This window comes from Oxyura jamaicensis, chromosome 3 (assembly GCF_011077185.1).
Source record: "Oxyura jamaicensis isolate SHBP4307 breed ruddy duck chromosome 3, BPBGC_Ojam_1.0, whole genome shotgun sequence".
NCBI classification, from domain to species: Eukaryota; Metazoa; Chordata; class Aves; order Anseriformes; family Anatidae; genus Oxyura; species Oxyura jamaicensis.
The window spans coordinates 31,418,466-31,441,807 of NC_048895.1; the positions used below are offsets into that span (position 1 = coordinate 31,418,466).

At 37.5% G+C, this 23,342-nt stretch overlaps 1 protein-coding gene across 3 annotated transcripts in view; it reads left to right on the plus strand.

The window, feature by feature from the left end:
- Positions 1–23,342, plus strand: part of THADA (THADA armadillo repeat containing) — a 161,167-nt gene that overhangs the window by 52,586 nt on the left and 85,239 nt on the right. For all 3 annotated transcript variants that reach the window (XM_035321145.1, XM_035321144.1, XM_035321143.1), the window contains exons 27-29: positions 2,654–2,743; positions 4,159–4,290; positions 17,424–17,592. In XM_035321145.1, coding sequence (XP_035177036.1) covers positions 2,654–2,743; positions 4,159–4,290; positions 17,424–17,592 — 391 coding nt within the window. The remainder of the gene's footprint in view (positions 1–2,653; positions 2,744–4,158; positions 4,291–17,423; positions 17,593–23,342) is intronic.

A 23,342-nucleotide genomic window follows, 5' to 3' on the forward strand; every position in this document is an offset into this window, starting at 1 on the left:
GTTATTACTTGCGAAATCTAGCTCATATCTGTGTGTGTGTACACATGCACAACTGTTCATATCACCAGCATGCATAAGCCAAACCTTAAAGCACTGGTGTTCACTTCTCAAAGCAACCTCCTTTTGATGAAACAGAAAATAGGTGGCTTAGTGTCACGGTCTGCTGTTGTTAAGTTACTGTACACAGTCACTTGTGCGTGCCTAATAATGCGTGCACGTTTCCAGGAACAGCAAGCACGGTCAGTAATCAAAAATGAGACAACTAAATACCTCTGTGTTTTACTCACTCAAGCTGGTTTGCTTTCTGTTGATTCTTCAGTTACAAATCTCCCCACCTGGACATTCCCCGGCACTAGATTCACACTCAAGTCCGTGCTCTGTGTTTTTCAGAACGCCTTTTCATTTTGCAGCATTTCTGCTAACCCATAGTCTTTCTTGTTTCCTCTCTGAAACAAGATGATCTTAAAACGATCCCTGGACATCCAGGCTGCGCATAGGCAGTTCTTTTTTTTTTTTTTTTTTTTTTTTTTTTTTTTAATTTTTCTGTCTGAAAGTGCCTTTGGGCATCTTTTCTGCAGGTACCTACTGATTAATGGTTTTGATGAGACTATCTTCTCCCCTCACATAACCTGTGGAACGGGGAGAGGTTATGTAAGTTACCCAATGCACTGTCTTTCCCTATCAAAAAGATTTGTGAAACTACACTAATTACAAAGAATTTTAGGGCTACCTTTGTAAGAATATTCAGTTCCGTATTTAGTATTGGTTCAAATTTGGTTTCTGAATTTTTAACATACAGAAAATGGGCCTGTTCAAAAATAATTGCTGCACGAGGTGCTCCTTGCATGCAGTCCTCTCTTAACCCTCTAACCAGTGGCCATACATTCTGTAGGAAGCTTAGCCTACATTGTGCTTTTGTGCCTGATGCACTGTGTAGTGTAAGAGGTGGAGATGTCAAAGCATTTTTATTGAGTTCTTTTTTAATACAGAGTTGTAATGTTGTACATCTCACTGTATTTTCATATGTAATGTTGTGAGCTTTTTGACTTCGTCTTTTTATGTAGCTCTTATTTCGTGCTGTTTGGCATTTTTGTCTTCAGCTTGCTATGCAACATATGTATGGAAAACTTGCAGTTGTTTTGAAGAAGCTGTTAGATGAGCTGGAAGAGTGAAGTTTTGAAATCTGACTATGGGACATTAGGAGAATTTGGTGGCTGGCAGCCATTGTGTGTGAGAAGAAAGTACATGTGTGTTTCTGTTTAAATAAACACAGATTATCAGTACTGGTGTGTTAAACCATCCTCATTAGTACTTCAGTTTAAGTTCACTCACACTTGGAATGTTTTCATCCCCTTTTTTACCTGATTTATTTATTTATTTTGGTAGTCATAATAGCTATTGCAGACTCCTTGGTCATGCTTTTAGTTGCGGCATTTCAGTGTACTGCTCGTACGTGCCTAGAGGAAGCTTCCTGTACGTACCTCTTTGTTTGAGCATTTGTTTCCATCTGGCAAATTGTTTTTTTGCTGTATTTATTTTGTGGCCTGTGGCTGAGGCTGAGTGCTGGAAGAAGCTTTACTGATGATTGTCATGTGCTGATTTACTCTTGCTTATTTTTACAAACATTGTCTTGCTGTCTTACCATGTTGTTTTGTAGACCTAAAATGCACTTAATTAGCCTAGTTGTTCATGTGGCAAGCAAACTCTATAGCTGTTCTGTTGTTGTTGTTGTTGTTGTACTAAATGGCTGGCCTTTTATTTGTTTTTGAAGGAATTCTGTTTCATCTGCATAGCACATATGTCTAATTAGAACTTCCCTAACCTAACAGTTCAGTTGTTCCTGCTTAGAAGATGCTAAATGTCTTCCTGCAAACCATGATGTTGTCCTGTATCTGGTTAGAAGGCTATAAAGCAAACAAACACAGAAGACTTCTCCTTACTCTTTTAAGCATGGGCTGATTTGCTATTGTGGCTTGAACTCTGCTGACACACTAGTTCTGGCTAGCAGTGAGTTGATCGGTATGGTGCTTTGTTCTGTTTTGAACGTGGTGGTTATGGCTGTGCAAGGGAGTGTGTGGCCTGGAAACGTCACCACTGCCATGTGCTGGAGGCAGCACTGTGAAGGGGGCTAATGGAAGGTCAGCCAGGTCTGCTGCTGTGTTTTGCACATCTTCGTGGAGTTACTATTCTGAGATACTTTGCAGTATCAATAAAATATGAGCATCTATTAGTGAATGTGTATCGCATACATTTTGTTAGCTGTTTAGTACATGAGCTATATACTAAAGCAAATGCAGTTTTCTTTTGTTCAACCAGCATGTTGTTAAAATGGTGCCAGAATTTAAGATGCTATGTCTTTTCTTTTTAGCGCAATTAAGGGGCTTTTCCTGAAAGGCCTGAACAGCTCAGCAGACAAAGTGCTAGCATGCACACATACAGGCAGAGTTACTGAAATTGGATAAATGATGATGTATTGTCTTTTTAATTTTTATGAAAACAGCGTGTCTTGTTTGAAAGGAGTTCATTGTGAGTGCATGGTTCTTCTGGTTCTGAGTTCACCATAGCATCAAAAATCTACTAAGTAAACTAGTATTTTGGGTGTAACTAATTACTGTGAATGCTCACTGTAACTCTTCTTCATTCCCTTCTGCAGAATGACAGGAAGGGAGTTTTTCTCTCGATTTCCAAGTCTCTATCCTTTTCTTCTCAAGCAGTTGGAGGTTGTAGCCAACACTTCAAACAGGTAAGATGGTATCTCTGAAAGCTTTGCAATATGAAGTGCAATGTAAAGTTTAAACTGAGTCGTCACTTATACCATAGTGCTGCTATTTTCATCAGTGATCTTGAAGTTATGTAGTTCTTCCAGTGCTTTTTTAAGCCATTTTCCTATGACTTGCATATTGCAGTGAGGCTCTGGAATATGAAGTATGATTGAGTCATTAGTAGCAGCTTTTATTCATCCCTGTAGTTGCTGCATTCCTAGGATCAGATGTTAAAGAAGGCATATTTTTCAGGGCAGGACAGAAACTGGTTGTTTGACTGTCTCATTTTTAATGAGACTTTCTAATGTGTTTAAATGATAGAGGGTCATAGGCCTAGTGTGACCCTAAATGACCGCTTTCCAGACGGTGACACACTGACTTTGTGGAAGGTCCTTGATCTTTTTTCACCGAGTCCACAAATGGTGGCTGAGAGCTCCAGTTTGATCAATGCAGATGACACAGTTTGGGATGACGCTGATGCTATTACTCCCAGGTTCATGAACTTTTAAAGTAAACCAGTACTGCCTTTGTTTTTTCTTAAAATGTTACGGTATAAACTGTGGAAGTTCAGCGGCTGATTTAGAGGAGAGTTTCAGCTGTCTGTTTAATGGGCCTGTGGTGAATAGTTGGGAAGAAGAGTTTTGACAGTCACTGCGTGTTGTGCAGTCTGCATGCAGCAGTCTGCTTTACCTGACGGTTTAAAGGGTGACAGTGTCATCGCTAGAAAATTTTGGAAGTCTTTACACTGAAAAAGATGGAAAGCTGTTGCCTGAAACACTGTCCTTGAATGCTTTTTCAATTCAAATTAAAGCTTGCTTTTTTTTTTCTTCTCATTAACTAAATAAGGAGTTGTTGATTTTTTTAAAATTTATTTTTATTATTATTTTTAATTTGGATTTCTGGTTATTTTTACAGTATGAATAGTAGCCACTTGGTGTTGATGACAAGAGCTATTCTTTAATCCAGCTATCTATCTACCAAATGCATGTTTCTTTCCCAAATGAGAGAGAGACTTTTTTGTTGTTGTTTTAAACCATCTTTTTGTAACTCAGCTTTCTCAGTTGCTCAGATCTTGGAGAAACTATACCTGTTCTGGTGTTTAATGTTACTTCAAAGCAAGTGCAGCTCGCCATTGTTAAAGATTAAGGAGGCTTGGGACAATGTACGATAGTAAAGGCAGCACAGCCTTAAGTTGCCTTCGTAGAGAAGTCCCCAGTGGTGCCCTAGATCTGATGCCATGTTTGATCCTAGCAAAGTTTTCCTGTCTTGCCATGGTCTGCCTAGTGTACCTTGAACCAGAAATGCAGAAGAGTACTGTGCATATGGAGGAGTCTTAAGATCAGCATAAAGGATGATACTTCTTGCACCAAATACTTCTTCCTACTTTTTTCTTTAGTGAAGCTGAAGAGCTGAAAATCCATCCAAGTTTGTTCCTTTTGCTTTTAATCCTGGGAAAGCTGTATCCATCTCCAATGGATGGCACTTACTCAGCACTCAGCATGGCACCATTTGTACCATTTATTATCAGGTAAGGTAGTTCTCTGGTAGTTTTTAATGTAATGGGAGTTCTTTGTAGAGTCTGTGTGTGTGTGTGTTTGCTCTTTCAATGAAATGCCTTTTTTAAGCTTCTCTTCAGCTTTAAGCTTTAATTCTTAAAGGAAAACCACTGATATTGATTGGTTGTATTTTCATTTCTTATTACATCTTGTTTGGGGGGTGGAAAGAATTTCAGCTTATGCAAGCCATTGTGTGATTTGTTCATAAATCTTCATCTGCAAAAACTCAATTGCTGCCAGAGAGAGGGTAGATGTACACTGATGAGCTTGACTGGCTTTGTAAAACAAATCTTGCATTGCTAAACTCTTGATGGGTTTTTCAGTACTGCAGAATGGTTGTTGGTAACTCATAAATTGTCAGTAGCTTATAAACTCACTAATACCTTTTGTAGATGCATGTGTGTGCATATCTAGCTCCATATCCACCTATTTATATGTATTTACATAGCTGTATAGAGGTAGACTTATCCTATACCTAATATATTTCTAAGATGACTTTACCAGTTTTATACAGTGTAACTTTTGTTTATATGGTGGTTATATTGAAAGACTCAGCAGATATTTTTGCTTTTCTGTATGACGCCGTTGTGGGATGGGGTGCCTGATAAGGGGACAGGGCTGTGGTGGGTGAGGGAAAATAAGCATAATCGCTATTTGAGAGGAAGTCTTGTGAAAGCTTCAGAGCAGTAGGCTGAGAAAGTTCGATGCTAGATCTTGTTCCTTCAGAGATAAAGTTATTTCTACCCTAAGATCTTCTGATTTTTATTTTAAACTGATATATTTATGTTAGAAAAAAATAACAACAGCCTGCTTATTCTTCATTGTAAATGTGATTTATCTCTTGCTTTTTATGATGTTTATCTGGAATTCTCAAGAATAACTTTTTTTTAAGTAAAAACTCCTTAGTAAGTGTTTCTAAATGCACTGCGTTTAGCCATTTAAAAGTTTGTTTGTTTGGTTTTTTGCCACATTAAAACCTGAAATGCTTTTGGAGAAACATTTAAAGCTGTATTTGTTGGTTATGTTCATTAACTAACATTGTCTTTTTGCCTTTGTTAACTACACTAGAGAAAGCATATTTATTATTTCTATTTTTTAATAGAATGTTTTGGCATAGTTTCCAATGTCAGTAATAGTTTTACCTTTGATAATCTTCTGGTTACATCTTTGGGGTTTTCTTTTTTGTATTACCTGCTACTTTTAGCAAGGTCCGTACACCAGCAAGGTAAGTCTTTGACAGTGGTCACAATTACTTCTTGTGGTTATTTAAATCCTTTCAGAAGATGTGGGGAGAAAAAAACAACAAAACCTTTACAAGAAGAACCTGAAACATTTAAGACATTGGGCTTACCCCACTTTAACCACTGTTAGTGACTGTGTTCCTAAAGAGGAGTGGTGTGGTACAGAAGGAAGTTTTCCTTTGAATATGGCAGTAAGCACTCTGGATTCTGGTGTAAGCCGAAAATAATTATATATATATATAATATATATATATATATTATATATATAAACATATATATATATGTTTATTAATATATATATATATGTTAAAGACAGCAAATTGTATTTGAGTGTACACACATGGGTTTCTGTTGGGTTATCTAGCAGAACGCAGGCATTTTTTATGGTTGCCAGGAGACAGTACTTCTGGATTTGCTTGGTGGTAGAATGCATTTATGAGATAGCTCGATGTGATATTACTGACTGCGTTTCCGTTTACAGCTCTTCTGCCTTTGTTCTGTGAATACCGTGATTATCTTCAGTTCACTCTGCATTAGTTGGAGTGAATACCAGGGATTTACCTGGGAAAGATAAATACCTTGCTGTTTTCCTTTCTATTCCACTTGTGATTTTCCTTTCTACAGGAGCGGATGAACTAAAATATTTTTTCCCTAGTCACTTGGCTTTAGAAGGCAGTAATAAAGATGGCTGTGAAGTAGGCACATAGGATCAAAGAGACTGCCTGATGCCAAAGGCCATGTTCATCAAGACATTAACTTGTATGTATTAACCGTTGCTTCAAATTGCTCAATACAGAATTGTATTGTATAACATCTACGTATACATATAATTACACAGTAGCCCATTGCAATTATGACACTTAATTGCCACAGTTTATTGTGAGATTTTTAGATTTCTCTGACTGTGACGCTGCCAAGGATAGATCTTGCTTATGCAGTAGGGAGAGAGGAAGGGTGGCTTTAACCCATCACTGATTTTCAGACTCTTTACGGGGCTCAACCCACAATCAAATGGCATTCATTTGTTGCTCTGAGAGGATGAGCAGAGTACTTAGTTTACAGACAAGTGAGCAGTTCACTGAGCAAAACAGGGTTTAGGAGGAAGATTTGTAATTAGGCTTTTGAACAGTCTCTCTTAAACATGAGTGGAATTTTCCATCTAGTGGGAGTAGAGTTGTGGTTGCTCTGACCGTGCTGAGGTGAATTGCACAATATGAGTAGGATCAAATGCTACAAGGACAAATCTCAATCTCCATGCACATGCTTGCTACTCCCTGTTGAACTAGGGCATTTGATTACCTTTCTGCAGTTTTATTAAAATCTGTGTTTTCCCCTTCCCCCATGCAGATGTTTTATTTGGAAGGGAACACTATGATTCACAACTTATTACCTCCAGTTGTTTTTTTTTTTTTTTTTTTTCTTTTGTAAGAGCTAGATAGGTCTACTTTACTGATTACTTTCTAAGATGAAGGAATGTACAGAATGTTTTTGATTAACAGGGGAGGTAATTGGGAGGTAATGTTTTAAGTATGAAAAAGAAACATAACCTCCCTTTCTCCTCCCCTAGCCCCTTTCAAAAACCTGTAATCTCTTCTGAATGATCCAAATTTGAGTTACCTTATGCCCTCTTGTACTGTAGCATTGCCAATGTGTTTGTTTAATGTTAAATGTTCTGGACTGAATCATCTGAAGGAGTAAATGGGTATTGCTATATTGACTTGGATACTTTTCAGTAATTGAAGTCTAGTCCTTTCTAGGAGCATGACTTAGTAATCATTTAAGCAGTTGGAAAAAACAAAACAAAACAAAAAAACACTAGCTTTAAAATCTCAAACTCAGTATAAGGTGGTTGGCTGGTTGGTTGGTTGGTTTTGTGTCAAAAACAAAACACAGCCGCTTTGGGTTTGTGTCTGGTGTTACCTCGAACAAAACCATTTTTAATGTTTTGTGGGTTTTTTTTGTGGATTTTGGACAGTAAATTTGTGTTAAATAGATTTCAAGGCAATATTGCATCTAGGTTTATGTTGTTGCAAGTCATTGAAGAAACTCTGAGGAAAATTTAAATAGAAGTGTGAACATCTTTCCATGAAATTAAAGTAGTTATGAAATAGACACAGCTTTCTTGTGGAAAATTTTACAATTTGCATCTTTCTGTAAAACAGAGAAACTGCTTTCAAAAATCCCTCAGTACTGTCTTTAATCAGGGACCAGGAATAGATGATAGTGGAAAGTGCTAGCTATTTATTGCTGTTCTCTTTCCCCTTCCATCCACCAGCCGTAACTGATAAGTTGTTGTTTGTTATTTTTTTAACTTGGTACTACTCCTGTGAGCTTGTCATTAATAGACAAGGATAATTACTGTAACTCTTACAGTTAATGATACTAGGATGCAAGGAAAGCAAAATTGCATATGATGAAGAAAAGGTTTTTGGCCCTGTTGCTGTGTCTCTTAAAAGAAAGTTTGAGAAGGACAGGAGATCAGCGCATCAGCTGCGTACACACTGCTGGCTCAAATTTTTCAAACTTGGGAGGAAAAGCAAAATACATTAATAATAATTTAAAAAATCGTAGGGCCCACAATTCTGCATGAGTCTAGTCCATACATGCAGTAGTACTCTAGGTTTTATTCAGTGGATAAATACATTAAGTTTTTGTTGACTTCTGGTTAAATCACTTCTTAAGCAGGTGCCAATCCAAACTAAGAAGCATAGAAGTATAGAAAATTTTCTTACAATCTGAAAGCAAAATATGGGCTTCTGTTATAAAAGATTATACTCATTCAGTGAAGTCTGAGTGGTTCAGTGTGCAAAGTACAGGTTATATATTTTGTCCTGTACAAAACACTATTCAGAGAAAAAGTATTGTCAGAGACAATTTTAAAAATGCTGTTATTCAAAATACTAAGTTCTAATAGAAATAAGAACTTGAATTTTGATCTCTTATCACTAATTTTCTTTTGCAGCTTTTATTGGCCAAAGGGAATCAGTTTATCTTGGCAAATACTTGCTTGAAATATAAAAATAGCCTTTCAATTGTACTCTGCTTGAACGTAGTACAAAGGACCGTTTTCAGTAGTTTTCTGATTATTTAAGACCTTTCTCATGTAATGAAGCAGCCTAATGATGTTAAATAATCCTGTATTTAACTGCTCAAATATGGCTTTCAAATGCTAAGAGTACTTTATATACTTACCTTATTATGCTGTTTTTTGCCATTGACTGATTTATCTCTGGTTCTTTGATTATTCTTCTAAGATAAAAAAGGTCATTCTGATGCTGCTTTACTTGTTCTTTTCTCTGTCCATTCTTTTTCCTCTTCTCTTGACAAATTCCTTACATATTCCTTTCAGTTTTCCTTGCTTCATTTACTTCACCACAGGTCAGGAAGAGATACTATGGTAATAGTTCGTCTTTTGGTTTGAACAACAAATTCAATTGTGTAAAGATGCATACATAAAATTATGATCTTGCTGTTTTTAAACTTTGTGTAGTAATATGGTAAATCATCAATTTGTGCATTTTAGGCACTTTGAAAAAAATGTGTATTAAGTGAGATTAATCCCCTTTTATTTTAGCTTCTTAGAAAGTAGAGTGTCTGAACATGAATTCAGATGCTCCCTAGGAATCAGAGTTGTCTTACTTTACAAATCTGTAAGAACTCACTTCTTAAGGAAATATATTGCGGAAATAATTTCTTAAGGAAATATCTAATAAAAGTATAGGAATATTGCTATTCTAGGAGGTGTTGTGATTATAACTATTTACTGGTCAATGATGTTACTTGCATTTGGGCACTTATTCCTTGGAAAAAGTTAATTGTCATTGATTTATGCTGGTTAAGTTTATTGCTTTGTGTTTAAGTAACTTCTATTGAATTTTGTCTGGTCTGTCAGGTGTCTGGTTCTGTTTCGCTAAAGCCCTGTGACAAAACCTGTATAGGCTGCATAGAAATTGTACCTGGGACAAGACGGAGCAGTAAGGCAACAAAATTCTCCTTGTGGAGATTCCCTGACCTGTCAGTGTATGGCAAAGGCAGATGCTCTTTTGAATATATGTAAGGTTCCCAAAGTACATGTGCTGACATAGGTATACAGAAAATGGAACAATGCATGCCTCTAAAACACTTTTTTTTTTTTCATTCTCATTGTTTTGTAGTATGTTCTGATACTAAATCTATGTAGTGAAACTAATCTTGATTTTTTTGTGTGTGTGAAAAAGCTTTAAAAGCTTTTTTTTTTTTTTTTTTTTTTAAGTCACAGAAGTTCCTTCAGGCCTAAAGTGGAAGAATTGCACTTATTAGGAACGTGCAAGTGGAATGTCTTTTGTTAGAAAAGGCTGACTTGGTGAAGTCCCCTGTCATGTATGCACATGTGCACATACACTTTGTTTCGTTTATTTCTTTTTTTTCTCTTCTCTCTGATCCTATCCAACCACTTTGGACAAAGTGCAAGAGAGAGAATTATCTGACATCTGTGATGGAACTTGGGCATGTTTGGGGATTAATGGAGAAACAGAGAAATGCATTTCCATTCTGAGTGTAGTTCCTGTCTTGGGAGTTGGGACTGGGTTTGGAATTCCTCAGGTTCTAGTTACAGTGTTCTCTCTGTGTAATCCTAATCACATATTGTTTGCTACTGATCTCTACTTTACCTATGGTTTGCATTGAGTATTTATTAATGAGCAGGTTTTCAGACTGTTTATTTTTTTAGAATCTTTAAATAACAAACAGTAAATAGCTTGGCGTTTGTTTACTTTAGTTCAGATTGCAGTGATAGGGAAGACTATGAAATACTTGATTGGCAGTACACTGCTCAAGACTTCCTCATCAACGAAAAGTCAACGTACAACTTACATGTTCTTTGCTGTAATTTGCAGCCTTTTCTTTTAAATTGTGGGCAGATGTTCATTTCCCATTCAAATGGTACCATCAGGAAATATTGCTGCTTCTAGGTATTCATTGCTGATTCCTTATTCCAGTTTTTACTGTTTTCATCAGTCTGCTACTCATTGGCAGATTATCGTCTGAAGCAATTTGTGAAATATTCACAAAATGTAGGGAGCTGTCAGTTTGTTGGGGAGTAAATGGTGACGTGATCATGAGCACTGATAGTGAAAACATCTTTCTCCAGTATTGCACTGAAAAGGACCAGTGTCAGTGATCATGGGTTAAAACTTCATATATGCTACTTATTTGAAACATGATCCAGTGAAAAATACAATGGGGCTCTCAGCTGTCAACACCAAATTGATCAGGTTAAGTAATTGTAGTTTTAATTTATATAGTTAAAAACAGCCAGTGATTAAGTACTTTGCTAGTGAAAATTAGGCCAAAAAATTATATGGTCAAAATTATATGGTCAAGATAGGTAGCCAAATAATAACAATTAGCTTGATTTGCAAAAGAATTTGCAGGAAGGAACAGAAAATGGAGAGAAGTAATGCAACTATGCAGAGGAAAGTAGATATGTCGTGGAAAACAGCGTAGTGGTACTTTTTTTTTAAAAAAAAAAAAAAAAAAAAAAGTTGGTATTATTAATGACAGTCCTGAGTTTGAAAAGTTCAAAGGAGTTCAATATTGGAAAAGCTGTATGGTAGTGGGCTAGCAACTTTTGGTGGTATGGCTGAAAGGAAGAAGTCTTTCAGAACCCAGATCCTTTTGTTACTTTTATAGGTCCGATAAAAAGTTGTCAAAATTGCTTGTTAAATTCTTGTTTGCAATCAGTTGAAACTTTCAAAATAATCTCAAGGTGCTGAAATAGTAACTTTTCTCAAATTAACAAATTGGAAATACAATTTTGAATGAAGGAAGCTGTAACCTCTTGTGATTTCATTTCAACAGATAGTTAAACCAACCTAGACTGAAACTAGCTACCTGGTGATATTGAGATTCCTTGATGGGAATGCAAGTAAGAAATGCTGTTTAAATTGTTTCATCATGTTTTATAACAAATCTCAATTTGAAATGAACGTATTTCTGTTGCTTTAAAGTTTGCATGCAGTATAAGTAACAGGGTTCTTACCCATACATGTTAGAGATCCAAGTTTATTGGCTGGCTGAATGACAGCAATTTAGGTTTCTGTTGTTGATTCAGCTTGTTATCAGTTGGCCACTTTTTACAATAACCTAGGTCTTGGTGACAAGAAGAGAGAAATGTATACGGTTTCTTCCCAGAAGGCTCTTGGAAGCATGTGGAAAAACAACTCCTGGCATAACTTGTGGGGAGCTTTCACAAATAAAAGTCTGTGTGCTTTGCCTACATAGTTTCTGCAGTATCTACAGCTACTCTGTTTCATTAGGTACTTGCTGGAAAGCATTACCTGTACAAAACTGTAAGGTGTTATCTTGATTGCCCAAGTTGGAAGAATAAAATACTTAACACGGTGTATAAAGAGAACAGAAGTTTGGGCAACCATTAACTTTACTTTAAAGGAAATTGATAAAAGCTTAGTGATTTAGTGCTACATAAATAATCTGAAATTAAACTTGATCTGTGTCCATCCATGTTTGTGTTCAAACATTTTCTGCACTACATTCACGTATGTTGGTTGTAGATCTACAACCTAAAACAAACTCTTAATACGTTTATGATGTTTTTCTGCTTGTCAGGTATATGTTGACATGCTGTGTCAAAACTCCAGTTATTCTATAGTGGTGTGTTGTTTTTTGTGTGTGTGTTTTTTTTTTTTTCCTTAATTTCAGGATAAAGAACAAAAATTTATCTTTAGGCTAATTAAAGTACAGGTTTCCACAGGGAAATAAGTTTTAAAAATTAAGTGCTTTGGATATTTTAATTGCAAGGGAACAACAGAAGTGTGTTTCCTTAAAACAGAATCATAAACCAAGGAAATCCATAAATAAAAGAAACCTCAGGTACATTTATAGCAGGTTACTGTTTATATTCCAGGAAAGATTGCTCTCACATTAATGAATAGGTACAGTCATGTTGATTTGTCCTGAATATAGAAGTCCAAGAAGCAACAGTGTCTTTTCTTCTTTTTATTTATTTATTTATTTATTTATTAATGCTATCTTTGCAACTCTCTTTGCTGGAGGACTTTTTACACTGCATTTAGAAGTTGCTAAATTTAGTATTTTGGGACTCTTTCAGTGAAGCTGATAGGGTACCTGTTTTGATTGACAAGGTCACAGGCCCCTTCTGCAGAATGTTCCCTTCCTCTGTGTTCAGTCTGCTCTCCTTTTGTTTCCATCCTGTTTTCATGGCTGCTGTTGCTGATTGCCTCGTCCAACATACTGTGAAGGCAGTGTGTGTGAATGTATTTCAACTGAGAATAAATTTACAGCGTTGTGATATTGTCAGTAGCACTGTAGGAACAATTATCTGTAGTACTAATAAGCTGTGAAATAATGAGTGATACACAGATCACTGTGGTGATGATACCCAGTAAACCCGGCAATAGTTGTTTTTCTCTTGGCTAATCCTTGTTCTAACAACTGTAGGTATTACTTACTGTAACGGATGTATCACTTTCAGCTACACTTACGATTTTTAAAATGATTTCTATTCATTTGTTCCTATGATATTCATATAAAAGGTAATCCTTAGTTTGTTGATTTGGGTAACACAAGGTCTGTTGAGAGGGAGTAATAAGGAAGGGAGAAAAAGAATCACGTAAGAAACACCTGCAGTTCTTTTTTTTTTAAAAAAAAAGTGAAGATATTTTTATTTACAGTGTTCTGTTGTTCATAGCTAGAGTAATAAATTAGACACTTTGATGTGTGCAGAGGAGTGCAGAATCCTTCTGTGCCTTTTGAGAATTGCTCATATAAATTATGTCAGTCAGCAGCTTTGTTCAAGATCTAAGTGTTAACACTGGAGCAGAGCAGTGGAAATACACTGAATCTACAGTTACACAAAGTGAAAGCTCTTCAGATTTACTGACTTTTTGTTCTTGATCATGAACTGTTTGAAGTAAACATGTTTATATCCAAAACCTCGTGCACCTAGATAAACAGTGCTGAATGTAACATGGGCTGCTACTTCAGCAGTGGTTAATAGCCCTGAGGATTCAATAGAAGTGGTCCTATAAGGATTTTGCAGGTTTTCTTTGCTTCTTGCTATCTTTAGAAATAATAAAACAAGGCTGATGTGTTGTGTGTTCTAACAAAGATAAAGTTTTAGGCATTTCTGAGATTTGAAAGTTTACTTACACATGAGCTGCGTGTAAAGAAGGTTGCCTACAGAAAACACTTCTTATTTTCCCAGTGTGTTCTTCAAATCAAAGCAAGTAAGATTCAAATACAAGTATGCACGCACACACATGTTGCCCAGAGGGCTGCAGGGCTCCGCTGCTGCTGCTTGGCCTGCAGGGACGCTGAGAGCAGGCAGCCGGGCGCAGGTTTGGTCGCAGGGTTGTGGTCCTGGACTGCGGCTGCTGTTCCTCTCTGCCAGCACCAGGCCAGGAAGCTGCCGCAGTGGTGACATATGGGATCTGGCAAACAGCAGACCTGCCTACTCTTAACTTAAGATGCTGTTACAGGCTATGGAAAAAACAGTGTTTATTTTGACATTCTTCTGTCAAACTTCTTACACGATTGAGGAATGAAGCCAAGTGCCTCCAAAACATGAGAGAAGCACACACACATTGAGTGCCTTCAGGGTATCCAGAAGTTCAGGGATAGGTGGCTAACGGTGGCCTGCCATGATATCTTGCATGTGTGTGAAAAGGAGTGTTCTTAAGTGTTATCTGTGGTGTTTGTTGGGGTATAAAACAAAACAGCTTTCTTTGAGTATCAGAAGGTAAATAGAAAAGGGAAAAGAAACAGCAGAAGTGTGAACTCCCCTCAGATTTGAGAAGCTGTTTGCCAGTATGAAATGTCTTCCTTGTATGCCCATATGTGTTCATATGAAGCATATACTTTGCTGCTCTTAAACTTTGTGATGCTCTTGTTCCTTCATAGGAGTGCTGTTGGAGGCTTCCATGAATTTTCTAAGTTACGTAGATATACTGCAACCTATGAAGCAAGAAACAGCGTGAGAAGTTGGGGTTTGTGCTAGGGTACAGCAGGTGCACAGCACAACGGCAGGTTGGTGGCTGGGCAGCCCTTCAGGCAAGCAGAAGCTGCGGGTTTGCATTTTCCTAAGGTTCAGAAAGTTGCAGAACTGGGACTGCTGCGTCCTGGGCCAGTTCTCCACCTGCTGGGCACTGGGGCGTTTGCCCAGGGGAGGAGGAGGAGAAAGAGGAGGAAGCCATTGCCGCCTGATTGAGGACCCTCAAAGTGCAAGCCAGAACCTAATTTGAGGGTCCCAGTTTGGCTTCTTTGTGGGGTCGGGGTGGGGAACACTCACCCTCTGAAGTTTCTTAGAGAACAACAGTTTGGGGCATGAAGAGAAGTGAAAATTAGACTTGTCTGTAGATGAGCCTGAAGCTTTTGCCTGACATACATTCAGTATGAAGGCTGAGGTGGCAGTCTCTCTTGTGAACCTGGGTACCTTGTGAACCTGAATTCAGGTAGCTTTACTCTTCATTTTAACCCTTAATTTTACTCTTAATGTGAAATTATTTCCTCTATACTGAATATATAGCAATCACTTCTATGTCTATAATAAATTTGATAACAATCTGGAGTAAAATTTAATACGTAAAATAGCATATGTCCATACATGTATAATGTGCATGTGGTAAATCTTTGGGGTTTTTTGGTTGTTGTTTTTTTACAAGAAAGCAAAGTTTAAATCAGGTTATTTAAAAGTTCTTCTCAACTCTCATTTTTTACTACTAAGAAAAAAATACCACAGCTCCATTCAAATTTGTTGCATTGTGTTCAAGGACAAAACTCCCTCTGAATCATGCCATTTTGGAAAGCACCCTTGCACAAGTTAGAGGAAAGCCTGGCATTTACCCCATTTTCCACTGTTCACTCTGAAGGGATGTCAGATTCCTTGGGAAAAAATAATTTGTGAAAGGTCACAAACAAAATAAAGAACATTCTTGAGTATACAGTTACAGCTAATTGAGAGCAAGACACACAGTGTAACAGCAGCGTCGTTCGTGTTCGGAAAGAACATCTGTATGCGAGGAGGGCTTTCTTAAGGAACCATGGTGTAGCACAAATAAAGGGATGGTTGGAGACAAATCATTTTTCATGTTTACATTCAATATACCGTAGAATTAAAATGTTTTTGTTTAAAAAGGCTGAATTTGTTTTTTTGAGGGCTAAGCTGGCTTCTTGCATCATGTCGATACAGGATTAAAGCTTTTCCGTATGGAAGAGCCTCTAGTTGTGACTGCTCTGCTTCCGCATCCTGTTGTGAAGAGTCTACTCTTTGCATTTCCTTTTCAAAGATGGATCTTCCTAAAAGTCATTCCCTAAGGGAAAAGATGGGAAGGTGGAGGATAGAATGTGCTGCCATACCATGAGGGTGAAATTTCCAGCACAGAATATAGTTTAGGGTAGCATATCGCTCCACACTTCCTTAAAGCAGTATTTGTGTTTCAGGCGCATTGTGGCCTACCATAACTAAGTTGTCAGAACTGTTAGGCTATTACGCTAGGTCTATTTAGTGTCTTCTCTTCAAAACCCTATTAATTCAGTTGCTGGATCAAAATGGAAACTGTTCTTTGTATTTCTTTAAAGTGAGCTATGCAAGCAGCTATTTGGGGTATTGACTTAAATTTGCTAGAGGTATTTGAAGCCATAGAATGTCTTTTAATCTAATTTCATTTTTTAAATAAGTAAATACTTTTAAATAAGTGAACAAGACCCTGCAGGCATTGTTTGAGAGCCCTGAAAAGTGGTTTTCCCATTTTGGCAGAGGACATGGTTTTGTGAGCTGAAAATACATAAGAAGCAATTCAGGAAAAAGAATGAGAATGTAGAAGGAAGGAATGACATCTCTCTGGCTCATCATACACACTCATCATACCAGGAGGTATCAAAAGACAAGTTCTGCCATAGTGGATTGTACATTGTATAAGTTATTTGGACATGGATTTCAAACCCTGTGGGAACTTCCTCGGTTGTCTGGGAGTGAGTGGCTGAGTTGTAGCTGTGTTACAAAAGCTGACGTGCACGAATTACCAACTTTGAAAGCCTAACCCTAACTGACCTCCAGTTTGTAAAAGATTTCACTTCAACTCAGTGTACATGCTACTGAAGTAGTGTAAAGCTGCTAAAATATTACTATAACTGCATAGCTGAATAGTTAATGATACGTATATTCGTACCTCTACAGCTAGTAAAAAAGTTAATAGCATAAGATAAAAAGTCCTTTTCGGCCTGTGTCTTATGTGCAGTTTTGAGTCTTATCAGTTAATTCTGAATAAATAAAAATCACTTATTTTTGAGATAGTCATTACACATAATAAAAAAAAAAAGTGTTTTTTGATGTGTCTGTTACTTATAAACCTGTTCCCTGTCTTAAAATGTGTTTTAAGAACCAGTGGGAGATAGGGCCTAAAATTCCTGTAGACACCACGTTGTTCTGATGGGAATATCTGATTAAGAACATGGAGTGTAATTCATTGAAACCAAACTCAGAATATGTTAGACTTGTTTAATAAGTACAATAAACATGAAGAAAGATGGAATGGCACCATGCTCTTACCTGCTTTATGGCTTAATTGTATCTATCATCTATCTGTCTATTTATTTATGACTTTATCTAAAAACAGAAACTTCTGAAGGCAAAAAGCCTTCAGCATGGCTGTAGTATGGCTTCTGTGTCTGGGCAAATAGTCTTTCACTCCTGAGAAGAAGGACTGCATCTGATTTGTGATGTGTGTGTCATTACGTTGTCCTTTGTTTTATCCTGTAAAAAATCAAACCTAATCCAAACATTAAAGTTTTCAGCCACAGCAGTGGATTGCATCTGGATGACAAAAAATACGTATTTCTTTTTCTAGGTGTGGGCATTCTCCTGTGTACCGATCCCGTGAGATGTCAGGTCGGGCCCTTGTTCCATTTGTTATGGTAAATGAAGTGCCACGCACAGTGATGTCACTGGTGAGGGGGCTTCCAGACTGTACCAGTCCTTGCATACGACAGAATTATATTCACGGAACACTTCTGCAAGTATGTTTTTATTGTGTCTTTTGTTGTTTTTTTTGGTTTTACTTTACAGTCAGCTAAAATGCAGTGAGCTGTGCTGAGTGTTGACACATTGTTAAACTACGTATGAAGACTGCTTTTGAGTCGATTCTCTCAGATGATAAATATGGGATGCAAATTTCAACAGTCATTAGAAGACTGCAAGTTGTAAATATCAACATTTACATTTCATATGATGTTTCATCTCCGGAGATTAAAGTGCTTTGAGAGCAAATATCTTTATCTAAACGTATCTAGAGAGATCCGTGTGACTCACACAAAATCACAGAGCAAACTGCAGCAGAGCTGAACTCTGAGCACCAATAATATCGTAGATGTTGAGACTCGCTGCTTACCTACATATTTATGTACTACTTGATTTGCCATTCCTGCTACATCATAGGCTTCATGTCAGTTTGCTGTGCAAGACGTGATAAGTTTTATATTGTATTCTTCTGAAAACATTCTAGAGAACAGCTCGCTATCAGTTGGGAATCAGAAATTTCTTCATTCCTCATGCATCATTCCTTTGGTTTATGGCAGTCGGTTCAGTGCGTTTGATTTTTAAGCTATCATGGTAATAAGTTACCCATTTTTATTGCCTGTTTTTCTCAAGCAACCCTCCAACAAAGGCATATTGTATATGTTCAGCTCTGTTAGTCTGCCTCTGTTAGTTGGCAATCTGTCTTGGAACACATTCCCATTGTAAAGTGTGTGGTGTTGTGTGTCTGTGTATGTGTTTGTGGGATATTATTTTTTATGTATCTTTTCCAGCTTATTATTTCCCTTTCAAATCATGACCTTACAGGAAACCCACAACAAGGAAGTAAGTAAAGTCCCTCTAGAGCTGTTACTGCCAGCTTTACCTGTACCTCTCCATGTCGATTATCAGCTTGTTTCTAATGTATATTAACTGACAAGAATTAATTGGAAATCTGATAATTCCTTCAGTGTTTTAGAAGTTGGTGTCACTTTACTTGTCCAAGCAAGAATTTCGGTAATTTTTGAAAATTGTCATCTTGTCAAAGATGTAGGAAGGAGGGGATTGCCACCATTAAACTACCTGTGCTGCCACCAGTGTGTCACAAAACCGGAGTCCTTCTGGAAGTGTTAGGAAAAGAGGGTTGTTCTGACAGAGGTGGAAGCCTTTTGTTAATCTTCAAAAGGATTATAACACTCATAACAAGGGTATGGACTGGTTGTAACTTACAAAGCCACTGCCGCCTTTTTAGTGACCTTGTAGAAAGTGGAGGGTTGGTTCTGAAACTGCCCAAAGGATCATCTGTTTTTTAAGCCAGTGTTGCTGACAAGTTCTTATGCATGGATCTAGGAGGTTTTCATTCCCATCTGTGTGAACCAGGAGGTATTTTCATTCTCAGGTCTTTACTGTCATCTCTTGCTCAGTTTTGGGCAGTTACAAGGATCGAGTACTGAATTGCTACTGCACTGGCGGAAGACTGGTGCTGTCAGAGTACCACATTCTTCAAAAAAATGTCAGTGGGGCCATAGCAATCCAGCAATGTTTGGTCTCTTGTGTGTCTTGGGCTTTGCTTTTATGATTTGTGGATCAAGGTTGTGCAGTGTTCCTTTAATACTTAATCAGGTGTAGTGTATGACTGAAATGCTGAACTAAAGTTAAAAACTAAGTTAAAAACAACAAATATTCAGAATAAATGCTGAAGGATGATAGATATACACAAAAGGAGGCACCGTTTTTTGATGTTGTACTTGTAAAATACTACTGCCACGTAGTTCACCACATAGTGTGCACCTACTGTAAAGAGGAGGCCAAAGAGCAAAGTACTGTGACTTTCAGGGGTTGTTGGATGGGTGGTTTCAGTTTCCATTTTATCATAGTAAGATGGGTCTTGCAAGGCTTATTGAATAGAAGGTTGTTACCGGACTATTTGATTTACTAAAGCATTGCTTCTCTGAAGCCGTACTTAGAAGTTAAGACAATGATCTGACAGTGTTAAAGACTGCACTGCATTTCCATGGCACAGTGGAGAATTTATCTTCCTCTCTGATATGAAAATCCCTGCGAAAGAATGAGCCTGTAGAGTGCTTGATAAAATTTAGATATTTTTTTTCCAGCAATACAAGGCCAGTGTCTTGTGAAAATAGAATTCGGTTAATTTAATTGCATTTGTTCAGTCACATTAGTCAGAAGCTGACTAAGTTCACTGCCTGATTTTTATTTCAGTGTTCATATGCTGTCAAGTCTTGAGCGGGAAAATTGGAATTGTTCAGACTTAAAACTTAGATGGCAGTGCCAAATGTAATAAATTTTGAAGGTAAATTACAGTTATGTTTCAGGGTTATGTAATCGCTTCATCTGTTGCAAGCCAAATGTTCATTTATAGACAGATCATTCAAAAAAAAGTTCAGACTGCAGTGCTTGTCCAAACACGGGCTGGTTTGCAAAATGCTGAGATTGACAAGGCCTATTTGGGACAGTAAATACAAATGTGTTTAACTTCAGTCTGCTGCATCAAGTGAAAACATAGCTTGTGGTCCCCAGTGAGATAATTGTGACTCAATTTATGTATGAATATAAATGTGCATAAGGATAAAATAATTCTATGGCTTACATGTTTTACATAAGAATTACTTTCAAGAAAGAAGGAGGAATGCTGTCATTCTGCAACTCTTACACAGCTGATGGTAACCTTCAGGGAGTAGGTTTGCATCAGAAGTAAATGCGTTGGCTTAAAAAAGACAAAGAAAAGTCTGCTCTGTGCTTAGTATTTCCTCTATGAATGCAGTTTCTAATTCTCTCAGTTATCCACACAACCCCCCTATGGGGGTTGGGGAGAGACTTAAGCATGTAGTTCACCAGAAAATGTGGAAATCTTCTGTTGGCCTTTTTAAATGATTAAATATTGCTGTCTTCTGTTGTTTAAAGATCTAGGTGTTTGTTTTGGTTTGGTTTTACCTGATTAGCTGAATGGAGGAGCTTGTCCAGAGCTTTATGTAAAGACTTTTTGTTGTTGAAATTTCTTTGACTTTTGACAGTTGCCGATGATCTTAGAGGAGTTGGGAAGATTGTAAAGTAACCTTGTCAAAGGATCCATGAAGTAGCCAAAATCTGTTCTCCTGAAATCCAGGGTTGTGATCTTGTTTTTTGCCCTGCTGCCCTCTCTCAGGACCCTGAACTCCATGATCTCCTCACTGCAGCCAAGCTGCCTTCACGTCCCCAGTGAGCCGTGCCTTGTTTGTGAGCAGGAAGTCCAGCAGAGCACCACTCCTAGTCTCCTTTTGTCAGAAGGTTGTCATTGGTGCTCTCCAGGAATCTTCCGGATTGCTTATGCCGTGCTGTGTTGGACATCCAGCAGATACCAAGGCGTTGAAGTCCCCTGTAAGGACCAGGGCCTGCAAACTTGAGGCTGCATGTAGCTGTTTGTAGAAGAAGATGTCTCTGTGATCCCAGCAAGACCATAGCCCTGCAAATTGGACACAGACATCTTAATGCTTGGGATTCGTTAACCTACCCCTTTGGTGCTTTAAAGCAGATAAAAGTTACAGGATGCTTGAGCATGGTTTGTCTGGAAAACAATGCAACACCTTTAATTCATCCAATTGTAGTTTATTTATAATGATTAAGAAACTCGCAAGTGCATGAACTTTCAGATTGGTTTGCCAAAGAAGGCAGATGTTAGACTTTAGCTTTTGTTTTTATCTTGTAAGAATCAGGTAACATGATTGATGCTGGGTTTCAAAGGCTCTGCTGTATGTAGACCTAGAATCTAATGGTTACAAGTACAGGAGAATAGCAGTGGTAAGACTGAAGCTTTCAGTCGCAGTTCTGCACTCATTAGTTTTCAGAAATCTGCTCACATTTGTGTGTTCAAAAATCTGTACGTACCCTTACACTATCTTCATATTGAGAATAATTCATTGGTCTGCTGCAATTAATCACGGAGCAGATGTAATTACTGTTAAGGTTTCTGTCTCTTTCACATGAAAGAATCTGCAAATCAGTTGGGTCATCATCTTATATGTTGGCAGTTTGATCTACCTTGCGATCGCTTTGGCAAGCCTACAGTGATGCATTTTTTGAACACAGATCAGATAAACGAAGGTTATTAAAAGAGGCAGTGTGTTTTCTTTTAAGTTCCCTGTGCATTGTTTTGCCCATTTCTGAAATGTTGATAGTGCTAACCTGCTTCCTAGCGGTCTTGTGTTGATCTGTATCTAAACATTGGCAGTGTCTAGCTTCAGGCTGCTCTACAGAATGGTACCACAAGTTTTGCTTTCTCTGTCACTGTCCAGTTCACTATGCAGTCCCTGCCTTTTGGAGTGCATTTTGCGTCCCCTTTGGCATCAGTGGGCACAGATTAGGAGAAAGGAGAATTCAGTAACTTCTCCCTCACCATTTGCTGTTTGTATACAAAGAGAGGGAACTACAACTACGTTCCTTTTTTTTTTTTTTTAAATGTGCACACCACCTTCATTTACTGTCTCCATCAGGAGATGGACTGAACTGTCCAAGATAAAGCTTCTCATAGAAGTTCACTGTGGGTTGTGTGGTTGCACGTATGAAAAACAATTTCTGTCTGGAAGCTTCTTTGGTTTTGAAGATTATTTACTTTTTTGTTGGTACTTTTTTATATGCACAAACAACTGCATATAATAAAAATTCTCTGGTCTGTCTTGTCTTTGCAGGTGGATCCTTCTTTTCATGACTGGTTTAGTTCATTGCTGCATCTTAGTCACAGAAATTCTGCCTGGTCCCTGGAAAGGTTTCTCTCCATTTCCCCTATCTTCTCATCTGAGATCTAGCTGGTAGCTTCTATTCTTACTGTTCTTTGCAGTCTTCCCACTTACTGTTATCACTTCTACTGATTTATCCTGAAATTTGCTCTCTGAGCATATGCCACTGTTTACATCACAAAAGAACAGCCTCCTCTCCTATTTGGGGGGTGCTTATGACCTGTTCTTAAACCAAAAAAAAAAAAAAAAAAAAAAAAGAGAGAGAAAAAAAATGAGATCTGCTAAGTGAACGATCAAACAGAATTTGTTTTGATGCACAGTTAAAACTTGATGAAGACAGAAGTGGAAATTCACTTAGTTGATGGTGTGTCATCAATCAGTAGTCAGTTACTCTTCACAAATTGTTACTCTTAATATTCAAATTTTCTCCACACATCCACAAAACTGTAGTTTCAGTTAGCTAAATCAGTATTACGGCATGAGGCTGGTTCAAAGAAGAATGTTTTGTTTGTTGTTTTGTTTTTATTTTTACTAGCTCAGACAGTTCTCTTTGGCATATGATTGTGAAGTCCTGTGCAAAGAATGTTGGTTTGAGTTTTTGAGTGTTCTTCTGTTTATTTTGCTTTTGAAGCCAATAGCACTGTTGCATCTCTCACGTGTTTAAAGAACACTGAGTCACATTAACTTAGGTGCACATGACAAAAAATAAACCTAATTAGGAGATGAAGGGCTTCATAACTGTTTACCATTAATGTTAATTGAAGATAAAATTTTCCACTGACCTAAGTTGATGCTTTTCAGGGGATGTCAACATCATATAGAATTAGATTCATCTTTCTGAAAGTATCATATAGTAAAAGAATCCAGAAACTTCTTAAAAAAATGAAAAACCACATGATTGCATGACAGATTTTTCTGCCATCTATACAAGGCTTTCAAAAATCAGACTTTCTGTTTTAGTTTTTGTGGAGTTATTGATTATTATTATTTATGATGGTAGAACTTTACATTCAAAAATTCTA